This window comes from Anas platyrhynchos, chromosome 8, assembly GCF_047663525.1.
Source record: "Anas platyrhynchos isolate ZD024472 breed Pekin duck chromosome 8, IASCAAS_PekinDuck_T2T, whole genome shotgun sequence".
NCBI classification, from domain to species: Eukaryota; Metazoa; Chordata; class Aves; order Anseriformes; family Anatidae; genus Anas; species Anas platyrhynchos.
In genome coordinates this window covers 24432076-24448089 of record NC_092594.1, presented here as the reverse complement: position 1 = coordinate 24448089, position 16014 = coordinate 24432076, and the positions used below count along the sequence as shown (strand labels likewise).

The 16014-nt window shown below is 36.2% G+C and overlaps 1 protein-coding gene across 6 annotated transcripts in view; it reads right to left on the bottom strand.

Moving 5' to 3' along the window:
- COL24A1 (collagen type XXIV alpha 1 chain) overlaps positions 1 to 16014 on the bottom strand; it is a 150412-nt gene that overhangs the window by 88049 nt on the left and 46349 nt on the right. For all 6 annotated transcript variants that reach the window (XR_003498782.2, XM_027463007.2, XM_027463008.2 and 3 more), the window contains exons 8-13: positions 10470 to 10514; positions 8400 to 8453; positions 7180 to 7224; positions 4976 to 5029; positions 4310 to 4354; positions 921 to 974 (exon numbers count right to left, since the gene is read on the bottom strand). Coding sequence is in view for 5 of the 6 variants with exons in the window: in XM_027463007.2 (XP_027318808.2) it covers positions 921 to 974; positions 4310 to 4354; positions 4976 to 5029; positions 7180 to 7224; positions 8400 to 8453; positions 10470 to 10514 (297 nt within the window). In the remaining variant the exon portion in view is untranslated. The remainder of the gene's footprint in view (positions 1 to 920; positions 975 to 4309; positions 4355 to 4975; positions 5030 to 7179; positions 7225 to 8399; positions 8454 to 10469; positions 10515 to 16014) is intronic.

Below are 16014 nucleotides of genomic sequence, written 5' to 3'. Positions count from 1 at the left end.
ACCAGAGAATAAGAGCTGTAGCAGCAAAATTTACATAAACTTTTCTAAAATAAATTCCTTATAAGGGTGTCTGGAAAGGACAAGCCTTCAGAAAGGCCATCTCTGCCCAGATGCTGACTCCAGTCCATATCAGAACAGCCTTCAGAGACAAACTGACTGTACTTTCCAAAGGAGCATCCAGCAAGAAGAGCTGATTCAGATAAGTTGCTTTTTTGCCCAGCACTGATTGGTCATTTGCCTTTCCCCATATCAAAGGAAACTTGAGTTTGCAGCCTTCAGCCAAGATTTCCCTACAAACAGAGCAAGACAGCAAAGCTCCTTTGACAGTAGCCAGTAAAGTAACTTGGCTGTGCTGCAGTTTGAATACCATACCATGAGAGCACTTCTCTGCACAATGCCAAAGCCAAAGCTGTTATCATACCGATTATAATGCATTAAATGATATACTTGTATTCAAAATGACATAATTGTATTCAGTAACAGTTCAAAGGACAAAATAAACTGTTAAATGCATAAGTATACGAAAGCTGGGGTTTTGGCACAGAGACAGAATCCCATTTGTTAAGATGATCCTAGAATAAAGATTTAAATAGGAAATACAAAATCATATCTAGAGCACGAAGTTTTGGAGACAAGACATTCATCAGCAATGTAACGAGGACAGTAAGACACCTGATTCTCAAGGTAGTCAGCACCTGCAGAAGTGGAAATTGTGCTCTCAGCAAATGTGCAGTTCTCTAATACACCTGCTTACTACAGAACTACCCTAGCACTTTCCATATAAAAGTAGCAGTGCAAAATTTTCCTGTGGACTTCAATACTTTGCTTTTCATGCATAAATCTCCTTTCTGTTTGGGAGAGGAGTTAATATTAAGTGTTACATATTTTACTATGTTAATCAAAACATAATAAATACTTACAGGATTCCCATCTGGGCCTGGGGGACCTCTATTTCCAAAGTCACCTGGAAAACCCTGAAGCAGAACAGATAATGTTTTCTTTATCCAAGACACAAAGGATGGTCTAAGCGCTTTGTTTGTTTGAATTAATTTTAATCAGTGTATTATGGCCAGGCAGACTTCAACAATCTACTGCCAAGGTGTGACGTACATAGCATTACTGTCTTATCATTTAATCAGTAGAGGTTCATAGGTTAGCGGTCAACACAGCAGATTTAACTGATTCTCAGTCTGTACACCAGTGGCCAAATTTTTGCAAGGCACTGAAAGTGTACTATGAAATTTCTCACACACAAGACGTGTATTTGCATGTACGCAAAACATGTATGTAACAGCCTATGCTGTTAAAAGTTACCAGCTGACAGGATACAGACAAAGATTAACTTTTTAAAACTTTTTTTAACTATTTTAACTTTTCTAACTATTCTTTTCTTAATAACATATTTTGGTTGTATAGTCTACTGCAGGTAGACGTTAGAAGAAGCAGAGTTACCACGACACATGGGAGTATCGATTATAAATAAAGTGAAAAGAAGAATACAATGGGAGTTTTGCCAGCCATTGGGTCACAGATGCAGGCCATTGATGATTTGTATACAACAGGAACACAGCATGGCACAAATTAGGAGGTCACTAGATTACCCAGTCATCATAATCCCGTTATCTTCTGATACTGATAAAACTACACTAGTAAGTAGAAAAAGAATGGAATATCGAACAGGAAAACAGATGAGCCTAAAATTGAAAGTAATGTAATAGTACTGTTGTGCAACAAATGTTTTGTTCCATCAATATCATCATCTAACATTATTATAAAGCATATGAAGGACAACCATTCCTATTTTTAATATAAAACAAACTGGTTTTGCATAGTTATAGTGGACAGGACTAGTAAATTCTTGGTATAATTGACAACATCTGTTCAGTCATATTGACTGCTGGTTGTAACTAATTCCATACCGAAGAAAGCTATGTAAAAACATTCTCCCTAAATGTGGTCAAACTATGTACATAAAAGCACTATACATCATACTAAGAGGACTGACAATGCATTAAAAATATTGGAGAGTGAGCCAAATTTCATGTTACAAGCACACAACGTCAAGAAATGGGATACATATGCTTTGGCTATGAAGTATTTTCTTTAAAACAATTGTATGTACAATCCAAAATTCAAACAAGTTCTCCCACTATAATCTTTGGTAACTGCAGATTTTGTTCAATTTCAACTGTGCCAAAGATATGACTTAGACAAATATGAGTAATTATTTAATAAACCTGATAAGTGGTAGTATATTGAATTTTAAAGGAACGATCGTATCTTGGATATCAAACATGATACCTATCAGTCCCTGGAGGTGATAAACTAAATGAGAGCAAGTGCAACTGTTTATGCCCTTTTAATATGTCCTTAGTGTAGTCTTCAATGCTTACAAAATGTTAAATGAACACAAAATGTTTTATTTACCAGCGAAAGGTTGCAGTCTCTTCTTTTCTTCTACTTTATATTACTTTCCAAAAATAAGAATCATATTTGGGATTTTTTCTTTTTCTAAAAGGAACTATACCAGTAGAATATTTCTTTCCACTAGCATTACAGAAGGTCAGGTGTCTGACTTCTGACGTTACGCAATTCCCATGCTTTTTTTCCTTAAAACAATGCCCTGCCCCAGAGCACTAGTAGTCAACTCTGGGACACTGTGGCAAAAGCCATTGTCATCATCACTATCATTGTCTAAGGTTAAAATAACTGACATTTTCTCTATTTACGATCCAGCAAAGTACTTCTAGACAGGCTCCCAAGTAATTGCTTTCCTGATTTGCTCCCTACATTAAAGGAATTTAATCAAATAAAGTTTACAAGACTATATAGAAAGGATGTAGAATGAACCTTAGGGCTGAAGATAATCATAAAGACCGTGCAGAGATGCTTTTGGTGCTCCGTCCCCTGTGTCAAACCACTTGATCTATATAACTAGAAATCATCATCAGAGCACAAGCTGGCACTAACAGAAGCTGTACTATTGTAAATGAAACAACAACTGCTTACTACAGCATGCACAGCATCAACTTTCAAAGAGTGAAACAAACCACTACACAGGCAATCAAAAGCCTCAGTGAAGACTGCCATAGTGAATGAAATCACAATGCAAAAGCAGATTTTTGGAATACCCTGCTGCCGCCACCTCTTCCACACTGAGCACAAGCTTCTACCTGCCATCCAGCTTCACCTTCTTGAATGCCACACATGACTCACTGGCACAACACACTGCTGACTACCACAATGCACTGACAGCACAGACAGCTGTTGCCCAGCACTCAGCTGTAAAAACAGTGTTTGATTCGAATTACAAGCAAACTACAGTACTGTCAATAAGCACAGAAGCACCCAGTCCTGCTAGCTGAATAATTAAAAACCAGAATCTTACTTTGATGAGGTATAACCTTATCAATTTGATGGCAGCTTCAGAAAGAGCAGTCTATCGACTTAATGACGCTTTCCTCTGCATGACGTTCTTTACACTAGAAGGAACTCTACTGAAGTCTAGCGACTTTTTTTTTGGCTGGTATTAGAGCTCACAGAAAACAAAACTTAATTAACAGAATCCTCCACAATTTTCATACTATACATCAAGGGTCAAACAACAGCAATCACACTACTACTGCCTAGTATGCTTGTTCAACATGGTAGATGAAAGTCATCTGAAGCACAACTTGAGTGCACAACTGCAGAATGGTATCTCAGTTTCCAATCACAGACCACAGGAGAGTTAAAATTGGAAACTCCTGGATAGTTTCAAAGACCTAAAATAATAAGGTTGCAGTACAAAACAAAAGACTTGGCATTAAGGATATACCACAGGAAGTATGTGAACCTTGATTATGTATACTTGGCAGATTTGTGTTTATTCTCAGCTGTAGAAATATATTTTAAGTAGAAGACAGCTTTAATTTACCATCATCCAAAAATATTATACATTAGAAGCAGATGATTTGCATTCAAACCAACACCAAAATCAGACCTCATAAAACTTGCATCATATCCGTACCTTGAGCTAACACTAATTTTACTGAATATATTTATTTGCTTCTGTCATTTTTTTTTAGCCCTCTGGCAGCTGATACCAGTACCCATCCACAAGGCACATTATATTGAGCACTCCTCACTTCAAAATACCTACTTGTTATACCCTGCAAGGAATTTGCAATACTGTGAAGTACTAACTGGAAACAATAGAAATATGTGAAGAAAGCAAAGTTAACATTTTTCAGCTGATTAAAGTTGCAGAGTAAATTACAGGTACATTTACATTAGCAGTAGAAATTGTAACAAGTGTTAGCAGCTTTACCTGTCTCCCTTTAGGACCTCTTTTTCCACGGAAGCCTGGAATGCCCTGAGAAAGAAATAACCCATCATAACTGGGTTTTCTTTTCTTCATCAGCTTAGAGTCAAGTAATTAAGCCTTCCTTTGATTAGAAAAGACAGCTTGAGAAGTACCACCATTAAAAATAAAAAAATACATTGTGCAAAGAAACAGCGAGAAAATGTCCTGTAACAGGGGGGCATAGACACAAATTGTGCTTGTCTTTACTTTATCCATAGCAAAACTATAGCAGAACTATAATGGAGGCACGACGTGGCCTTTCTTTAAAGTACATGGCCAGACATCCTCTGTACTCAAGAGAAGCAAGAGAGAATTTGAGCACAGTGACAGAGATTAAGATTTCCGTGACCGTTTTTATTGCAAACATCATGTGGCAACTGACAAATATTACTTATTGATTGAAATTGCTTCAACAAAAAACACTCGTTATACATCTCAGTGGCTCTAATCCTTTTATACCATTTAATTTCATCAATTAGACAAGTTTGATGGGACCCATTCATGTAATTTCCTCCACATCAGCTTTGCTTTTAGACCAAGACTCAAATAAATGGTTACATGCATTTTTCCCCATTCTAACATATATTACCACCCAAACATTAATATTTCGTTGGTATTTCATTAACCTACCCTTTCTCCTTCAGGTCCTGTTTGTCCTGCTACACCTGGAGGTCCAATGAAACCCTGGGAACACAAGAACAATTCAGTGCTTACAAGGCTGCTTCGTACCATCACTGCTTGCCCCTTATTATTTTCTAGCTGTGGGTTCAGGACCCAAGTATTAAATCCAGGCTCATTTTAAATTACCAGTGAAATTTAACTGACTTAAATGCGACCAGGATTTATTCTCCATCTAAAAGCAAAAACAATTCCCTATTATACAGATACCGAACAAATTAACAAAGAAACATGAGGTGAGTGTTTCAGTAAGTCAGACCAGCAGAGACTTTATTTGGAAAAAGCTGCTGATATTAACCTTATTCACAAAATGCATCAGAAAAGATGTTCCTTATCTCTAATAACTTTGTCTGACCATTGTTATGTACACAAGTGTCCCCAACAGTTTATCTTGTCATAAGCAGAATGTTCTCCTTGAAGCACAGTCACCATGTATTTCTCTCCCACTTTCCTCTCGGAAAGTCAAAAATAGATCTTGTATAATCAATTGCATGGACATTGAAATATGCTGTTGAAATGACAGTACAATTCACAAAAAAATAATAATTATAATGGATTCTGCATTAACAGATTCAAACAGATTGGAACAAAGTTATTGTTAATTACAAAAAAAAAAAAATCCCTGGCTTTTTAGAGGCTTCTCTAAAAAGCCTCTTTCTCTAAAAGAAACTCATTTCTTTCACGATAAGGAAGGCACTTTATTTTTTTTCAATAATTTCTTAAACAGCTAAGAAGCAGACTATAGTTTTATTGCAGGGATGTTCTAAACTTAAATCTTTAAAGATATCGTGCAACATGTAGCTACCTCCATGGTACCTCACAGTTGTATAACTCAACAGACTATGTCATCATTTTTATTGAAGTTTGCTTGTAGAAGCCATATAAAGGATTTAGTCTTAAGACCTGACAGGTATTTCTCTCCGAAATTAGTCATACCTCTAAACATTGGCCATTTTTAGCTTTGTGTCAACAGAGAAGTACTAACTTTTCAGGAAGTAACTGGGATCACTTAATACCTTGTTGGTTGAGAGAATGAGACAAAATGCAGTCACAATTTGTGCAAAAATAAAGTGAAGAAATGTAGAAGAGATACAATCCCTGAGGGTGCAGTATGTGTTGGCACTTGATCCCGGCAAACGTATTTTTCCCATCACTTTAATGAAAACTGACATCAAAGATATCCCCGCACCAAAAAACAGACTTAGTTTAAGAAGATATTACAGGTAAAGCCTTTTAGTAATTACATTTAAAAAATGGGGCAAGAACAAATCTAGCAACACAATAAGATTATTTCAATAGATGCTTGAGAACACAGCAAACTGCTCAGCAACCTGTACAACATAAGCCCTGTAGAGCTGAGGATCTGAAAATAGCTAGCAAAAGACCCCTGAAACCCCTTATATGCAACCGATGTCTACTGCCTGATGGTGAGTCAGTGAGTCAGGCTCAAAAACATTTATTTTATTTTATTTTATTTTTTACACACAAGCACATGTATATATGCCCATGTGCCTATTTAAAAACAAACAAACAAGCAAAACACACAGGTGAAAAAAAAAAAAAAAAAAAAAAAAAAAAACACCACGCTACTTATTTTACCTCCAAAAGCAATCAGGAGCAAACCCTGAATCAACAGAATGTTAAAGTTCAAGCCTTCAGTCCCTGCAATGTGTGTGACTACAACTGAACCATTCTGAAATCTAGAAGACAACCACTTTTATGGTTTTTATGTGACAGGACTGTTTCCCTTTATCAACTTCTGTAGCTGTTGCAGACTGCAAATGGCAGATACATCTCTCCTTCTTGGCAGTTTCGGTTATGGAAATAATGCTTCAGGCAGGAAATGTCCACTCTTTTACACTCCCAGATCTCACACTCCCACATTCATTACTGCTTTACTTTTCTTGCCCATATGCATTCCAAGTCAGAGGAAGGGCATCGATATGAGTGTTCTATGCCTCTCACTATGAAAAAAAAAAAAGGTATCTTTTTATTTTGGAATATGTACTAGGATCTGATTTTCAGGTTCTGTAAAGACATAGTGGTTCACTGTGCATACAACAGGCAGGGATACATGAAATTCCCCATACCCTCTCTTAAGTACTTTGTGTGTGAAAATAGGCATGCATGCCAAAATGCTTAAAATCTTTACTTACTCTTGCACCTTTAGGACCTGGGTTACCTTCCGGTCCAGCTAAGCCCTATTAAAAAAGACATGAGTCGTACTTAATTTTAAATTCCAGTTCTTTCAAACAGAGCATATTTGTTTATAGTATTTGTTAACTACAAGCTGGTAACATGTTCTTCAAAGTGATTAAAATTGAAGAGGATATCTATCATCAAGCAGCACCCTAGAGCCATGCTCAGAAAGGTCTCCTGTTAGTTCATGGCTAAATCTTATACAATGACCAAAACTTCCTTTACATTAAAATTATTTCTTCTCAGAGGAAATTTTTTCCAGACTCAGTGATCTCGCACGACGGTGACATAATTTCACAGAGCTTTATATAAGCTTTTATATTTGGACACAGTTCCATTTATTTTCAAGCTAATGTCTGAATAGTTTATGTAGTCCAAATACTCTAAACGTTTTATATGATTCAATACAAACACGTTACCATTCATTACAATATAAAATATTGTAATGGAATTTTTAAATATATAACCATTATAGACCTAACCCAATAAAATGCTAAAGTACTGGGCAAAATCACTCTTCAAGCAGACATAAAAACACCAAGTCAATAGTTGAATTTGGCTCACATTTTTATATAGGGAAAACAATGAATATTTCTATTTTACATCTTATTCATGTTACTGGACTGAGGTATCTGTTAGCTTATATAAATACTGGTTTATTTTTTCATATAAGTGCTTGTGTTTATAGAAAGCTGTTTTCTGGTTTTGTTGGTTCTCCTCTATTATCTGAGTGGAAAAAACTTTCTGTTTCTCTAAAAGGCTGAAGAAATAGTTTTAGCAGTGAAGCAAATACACTGGGGCAAAACATTAGGAACTATACTGCAATAAGCGGTTTCCTATTGCTTCTAAACTTGAAATACAGTTAAAAAACACAGATCTACAAGAGGTTTACGCAGGAATATACAGTGCTTAGACATTCAGTACTACAGTAACATGGTTTTTGTGCATCAGAAAGGTACAGCATTATGTATTGAGGCCATCCAAGTTTAAAAGGCCACAAGATTCAACATTACCTAAAGGCATTATCTGTGAAACAGATTTGTTTCAAGAACAGATTATGGGATATAGATCAGTACATTTATACTCTTAGTTCCAGAAGAGTTAGATATGATACTCTTGAAAAGAACAAACAAGAAAAAAAAACAACTACCAAGACATTAGTTAATAGTTACTGCACCTGCCTGCCAGGGTAACCCACTGCCCCAGTACTGCCAGCCAGGCCTGGACTTCCCTAAACAGAAGAAAAAAAAAAAAAAGATACAGAAACAGCAAACAAGCTTAATGTCAGGTTTACAGTTCAATTGTTTTATCATTTTTCTTTTAAGACTTAGTCATATGAAACAGCTTAAGCTCACCGAAAAATTGCTTTTTGAAAAAGTTACAAGGCAACTACCCAAAACTTACTTGTCATATATAAGTAATTCCATCAGATGCATATCCTTAAAGTCTTGTAAGAGTAGTGTAAGACTATGTGAAAAGTCTACTACTTCCACAGTAAAAACACAGAAACAACTTATGAAAGTAGTTGAGTGGGGCTCAGGAGACAGATCCTTATAGCAAAGTAACTGCACTGGTCTTAGCTATATTTGAACAAATATGTTAAGTGTTTCATTAAAATAGAATTCTTCTGTCCTTACAAAGTCAAATTTCTTTGTGTTCTCCAGAATCAGGTCAATATAGCACTGGACTAGTCATGAATGCATTGAGCTTCTCTCCACCTCCTTCCTCGCAATCAAATCTAAAAGTCAATCATGTTTCTGTTTTACTACTTAAAATCTGCACAACTTCCTGTTTTCAGAAATCTCTGCTTTTCTGAAATGGTGCCATATGCTATGGTGCCATCACCAAGACATGGGAAGGTCCACCTACCTCTGTTCAGTTCACTTTATTTTATAAAAGCCAAGTCCATAAACTGCACCGTCTCCCAGCCTGACCCTTCCACTCACCATCATATGTCAGTGTTACTATAGCAATAGATCAGAACTTCCCCAACCATTCACAGCTGATTTATGGTGAAACAGCAGCCACAGAAAGGAGAATTCAAAAGTGCAGAGGCAAAAAGGGGTTGCTGTATATTTTGTTTCAGTGAGCTGTCACTGAAACAATTCTGTTACTTAATTTCAACTAACAGTGATTCATCTTCTGACAGATGTTATGCTGTGGAACTGGCATCTGTGCTCTCCTACTTCAGCTCAAATGGAACTCAAAAAAAAAAAAAAACAAACACGTGTGCATGAAAAAAGCTCAAAAAGCAGTAGAATCATTGTATTTACAACTTCTATTTTAAAATTCTGCTTTGCTTACTAGCTGTTCAAGGAATTCAACAATTGAAAAATGCAGAGGAATATCTGTCTTTGCTATATAAGCTTCTAAAAACTACAGACATGGGTAGGTGCTACAGATGACAAGTAATTAGTCTAACTCATCTCCTTCTCCAGACAGATCTGAAAATACCAGCAGTAAGAACTACTTGCAAATTAAAACACTGTCCTCTAAAGTGCTCTCTTAAAAGAGAAGTCGGAGTACTTTCTAAACATTAATCAAGGAAACTATTTACAGTGAGGTACTGTTAACCTCAAGGTTAACTCAGAGTCCTCACAGAAAAACACCTCTGGGCCTAATAAAAATTGCCACTCACTCAGCAAAGATGGCAGAAGGTGGCTAAAAATAATTTAAGCTATGGATGATGTTCCTGAGTTTTTATCTCCCTTCTGTTATCATCTATTATTATCATCATTTCACTTTCAGCATTGTCCAAAAGGGCACTCATGTTTCCATGTATCCTGTTGTTAGGTGCTTTGTTAATGCTAACACGATGCATTCGTCAATTGGATGTTTCCAAAAGGTTGTTTCTTGAACTGACATGGAAGTGAGAAGAATGCACTGTATAACCACTTCACTTTCCACATGTTAAGAGACTAAAGAAAAAAAGGCATTTGAAGCATTACAATACAGGTTTTGAGAGAATCTGAACTGTGCCTCTAACAAGAATTTTACACCAGCCCTTGCCAAGCAAGCGCGGCAGTTGAAGAAAAACAAACTAGTCTTTTCTACTTCATCTAGATAATTTTTTCACCACACTGATCTCTATGTAATCTGATTCTTGGTCAAGAACTATCAAGTATTTCCTTAACCAGTCAGTAATTTATACTGATTGACTGCAGTGAAGTCTTATATTTGATTGTGCATTCTGCTATTCTCAAGTTTTCATCCGAAGAGTAGAGTCTACCATGTTTTCACCACTTACCTGATCACCCCGTGGCCCTTGCAGTCCTAGGTAACCTTTATGACCCTGCAGGTAGAGAAACAGACATGTAATAAATGTAATTAAACACAAAAGAGACTTTTTCTTCTCACTCCAATCTCCCTTTATGGAAAAAAAAAAAAAAAAAAAGAAATCCAAACTTGTTTGCCTGCAGCATTAGTGTGGTTTATATTTAGCAACTCTCATAGAAGCCAACTTCAAGAAAAGGAGTAAAAAATCTTCACGGCAGTGTAGATAATTTCAGGATATCAGCATGCTTAAAGACAGTTCCAGACTTGTGCTTTTTTTAAACAAAGGAGTATATAGGATGCCTTCCCCTCTGATTGCTGAAACTACAGAACTGGATTTGGTCCAGTTTATTACTTTGCTCCAAATCCTTGTCATAATGCCCTCTCTGCACACAGCAGAAAGGTGGACAGGTATCTGGGGTCAACCCAGACTGTTCTAGGACACCTTAAGGAAGACAGACCTTTCAGGACACAATACTTTTTAAAAGTTAATTTATAACAAATTCCAACTCTTATTATACTATGGAGTTCATATCAGTGGAGAGAGTAGCCTGTTCCTCATCTCAGAAATCTTTCCTGTGGTGCTGGAATCATGAAACCGTCCAACTTTACTCTCTGTACTTCAACCATTTCAACCATATTTTAGGTATTAAAGATATAAAAAAAATAAAAAGAATTAAAAATACACCTGGAACCTGCTATCAGCCTCAGTACACTTGAAAAGGAAACCTTCTTGGATGTCTTTACACTGTCCCAAACATATCCAAACAAGCTGACCAAAAAGAGACCGTAACAGTTGCGCGATTGATGCAGAAGCCAAGCGTCTGGTCTCCACATCCCTTGCAGAGGTACCAGGAATACACAAGCTTCTTTCAAACTTCAGCTTTGGGATAAGACCAAAACAATCCTCATTCCGTATAGAAATCTATCACAAAATTGGCTTCAAACCCATTGACTGAGGAGCAGGAGTGCCTTGGCTGATGTGGAACATCTGGCTGCCTTGGGGTATGGTGTTGCTTATTAGTAGAGATTGGGGGTAACATGACAGACCTGCTGTAATAAGGAATTCTGAAACAATTTCAGAAAACGAAGTATCCCCCCATTTTTGATAAGTTTCTGCAGGACAAAAAGAGTACCGCTGCATGGAATTAATTATCATATACAAAATTAAAGGACAGAATGACTTTCCTTAGTGATAATTTTAGGTAAAAGAAGATAATGACATCTGCTAGGCAGTTTTACTATTATAGGATTGCTTGAAGAATCTTGGTCCAGAAGAGATGTACTCATTAAGCAGCCCAAAGGCCTCATTTTCTCAAAACCCAACACAGCAGGTGTGTCCTTTCATTTTGTTAATCACACACAGGACATTGTCATTTTGCGAAACTATAATCTATTCTGGTTTCAATCCTCTCCCATAACGTAAGTCCAACTTATATATGCTATCTTGTATCTAAGAAAGCCGCTCTGCATTGCTGTTGTAGGGAAAGGAAAAAACAAAAACAACACAAACTGTAAGAGAGATACAGGGTAAACCAATTAATCTGATCTTGGATAAACCAGTTAATGCAAAATATTCTAATTTACTATATTAATGCATGCTTAAAGAAAAAAATGATTAAATTGCTAAAGCAGAATTAAAAATGCCTGCATAACTCAGTAACAGATCTCCAGATTTCAAACTGTGCTTCAAAATCCATTACATTTGTTATGGTTCTAGTCCCCTCTATATTTCGTGAGTTTTGCCCATTTTAGAAGTTTACACCCTCCCTATGATCAACTAAAATAGGTGTTGTTAGAAGAACTCTCAGCAGTTTATTATTTCTGTGCAAGGGAAAAAGGAAAGCGAGTGCTGTCATACATGCAAAGACTAGAAGAGAAGTTTGTCATAATTTAGTTTTAAAGTGGGTCAGTTTAGCTGAGTGACAGCTGCATGGACAATCTCAAAATGCGGCACACAAGGGAACTGTGAGATGAAGAAGCCCTAATTACCACGTGCATGTTTCTACAGAACACCACCTTACTTCTGCCACAGGAAAAATGCCATTATGAACTTCTGTTTTAGCGTAATATGTCTATTCTCTTATCTAGACTTAACACAGTCCTAATTCATTTTCAACTCAATGCTAGTTGGGAATGAAACTAAACAACACTAAAGCAAGTATTTAAAAATTCTAGATTGTTCATTAGTCCAGGTTCATATTCTTAAGCATGCCCGTATAAGCAAGTCCCAGTTTGCTCTGAGCTAAGATGAAAACGAACAAGACGAATGCAAGTTCACATGTATTGGTTCAGAAAACAAAATACCTCCCAAATCCTAACGCAGATCAACACTTTGATTTAAAAGATCAACGTGGAAGTGAAAGGTTTGAAATTTTGAATTACAGCAATACAGACTTCAAGCACATTACTAGAACACCACAATTTGCAAGAATATTTCTATCTATATTACAGAATGATCCTTATCACCAGCTAACAGCAATCAGAGAAGCCTTCACGGAGAGCTTAAGTGTCTGTCTACCATACGCCCAGTGCAGCAGAACCCAGACTGAGTGAATTCTGTAAACATGAGCACTGTCCTTTCTGACAAATCTATTCCCCAGTACGCTGTCAGGGGCGACTTGTCTGTCTGTAGAGGTCAAGTAGGCTCTTTTTGGGAGGAGGAAAGAACGAGGGGGCTTCCACCCCGGTGAAGTCTCTGCACTGCTATAATGAAAGCTTTTTAAGTGCTGATTTTAAAGTGGCACTGTCAAAGACAACTCCAGATAAGAAATACGTGCAACTGCTCTAGAAACAGTGTTCTCCTCAACCTTATTCTGAATTTCCAGCCATCACTTCTGTTTCAAAAGATGCCTGAAAATACAGCCTTTAAACACTTCATAAACATGCATTTTTCTATTCTTATGCTAAAACAAATTTGGAACAATATCCAGGGGAAAAACAAACAAACAAAAAACCTACCATAAACTGAGCAAAGCTTGGCTTTTTATACTGTGTGTTAGAGGCAAAATAAATGTCGTATTTTATATCTAGCCACAAGGATACATACTCCAACACATGGAGTGTAATGAAAAAGGTCCATCAGAATAATCTGTTTCCACAGTCCTGATTATTAACATACTTTTGTTTTAATGTCTCATAAAAAAAAACAACCCTCCGTGTATTCAGCTTTATCAAAAGAGACACATCATTTTATAGTTATAATACAAAACAGTAGTTTACTTGTGCTATTGTACTGCACTGAGAATTTTTTTTCTTTTGGAAAAAGAATCTTTCCAAGAACCTTTCCTAATATGATTTACTAAATTCAGATATTCAGGAGAAAGAAAAAAAAAAAGGAAACAAGATCATATGGCTTCTCAGAAGTCATTCAGATAAAATAATAATAATAATATTAATAATAATAATAATAATAATAATAATAATAATAATAATAATAATAATATGGATGTTGGTCTCAAATTTCCAAAACATGTTTTTTATAAGCACTGAATAACAAGGGACAAAGTCCAGAAGCAGGGAAATTCCGATTAGAAAACTTGAACACAATTTCAGCCACAGCGACAGCCTAGAGCATGTGTGCTAATGCCCAGCGGAGGGCAGCAGGCATTGCAGTGTACCCAAACCTCAGCTCTCCAAAGCCACCAACCACCACTACAGTTAATGTAATGCAGAATGGATGTTGAATTTGCTGAAAAAAAACTTCAGACTTGTAAGTCGTTCAGAAAAACAATGACAAAAATCAACGAAAAAATGTAACTTTCACGAAACTAGCATAGATTTGTACTACACTACTAAAAGAATATCTGTTAAGAACTGTAGGCTTATTTGCTATCAAATATCTCATGGTTTAGAAACTGTTAACAAAAGCCATCTGCCAAATATCAAACAGAATTTGTGACACAATTAATTCATATAAGACTTTCTTATCTTCCTTTTTAAGTGGAAGACATAGAATATCAGAAATCTGTTACTTATTCAGTACTATGGCAATTACCCAGTAGTACTGGGCTACAAAACAAAAATTTAAGTGCTTTTTTTTTTTTCCTGCAGTTTATTCTTGTATCTGGTTTATTTCACAGCTATTTGTGCTTACATTCCTTTGAAAATAATTTCAAAGATCACAATAAACAAACAACAAAAGGACTAGTCTGATAGCACATTTACCAGTTTGTAACTATTAAAAAGTGATAAAGATCAATTATTTAAAAAAATGAATTGTGAGCTTGTCATTAAAAAAAGGCAAATACTTTTAAAATGCAAATACTTTTTAATGTTTACAGGTGTAGTGCATTCAAAATCTGGTGTTCTTGCAACGTAGGTCAGGCAGAAGTTAACTTAAAAGTGGTTCTAATTAGTGTCTGATGTGTACAACATGGTAATAGAGAGTAAAGTTTCCAGTGATCAAGTGATCACAATTCTCCACTGAGTCTCTAAGCCTCAGATAAGGAGTGAATTCTTGTGGCAGGAAGAAAGCATGACGGCCATGAGATTTTCATTTCCTTGCTCCCAAATGTCAGTCCTATAATCCAGAAGTGACAGCTTCCCATCTAAAAACCTTTGAAACAAAAACTACTTTGTTTTCTAAGTAAAAGCATAAACCTGATGAAATGAGAAAGAACAATACATGGCGAATCTCAAGGTGGCCCAAGTTCAGTGAGTAACAAAAGCTATCAACATGTAGGTTAGCTCCCTACAGAAGGGCTGCAAACTTTTGTTACAGCCATACATTTTTTCAGTTCACAGAACTGTGGACCACATGTTTGGAAAACACAATTTTCCACACTCACACCTCATGATGCTCATAAATGATAGCTTCCTTTTCTAGTCACATTTTCACTGTTTTGGTGAATTCTAGAAGTGAATGATTATTTACATATATTTTAAATAACTGTCTTACACTAAGATCAAGAGAACACTGAATGAAGATGTTTTAAAATGTAACACGATGAGTTTTGTTGCAATAACATTTTTTCTTTAAATCAATAACAGGCAAGCCTTTAATTGTTATTCCTTCTTCATATGTCAAAGAAAGACTGTGAATTCCAGGGCCTATCTTTCTAACAGTTCATTCAATTCTTTTGAGGAACACATTACAACTGCAGAATTTTACTGTGGTATCTCTTCTCCATCTTTTTTATTACAATTGCAAAACAAAATTGTCTTCTTAAAAGACAGCATTTTAACACTACTTTCCCTCCAACCTTTATTTTTGCTACTGTGCCATTTTATTAACAATACTGACAATACAGAGCAGCCTACATGTCATATAATCTCTTTCCACATAAACTATATCCACTCGCTCATGCTTCTGTGCTCATTTTCTTAAGGTTGTCTCATTTCCCGTATTAATATCCTTCAATTTCCCTCCCCAAGTCTCCTTGTTTGTCTTGTGCTTTCCTGTATATGTAGGCCTGCCATAATTTTGATTTCTTAAATGCAGTGTGTAGCACCTGACATTTCTCACACTGAAAGAGCATCGCTGTTATATAGCACCCAAAACTGGAACTTATTTCACC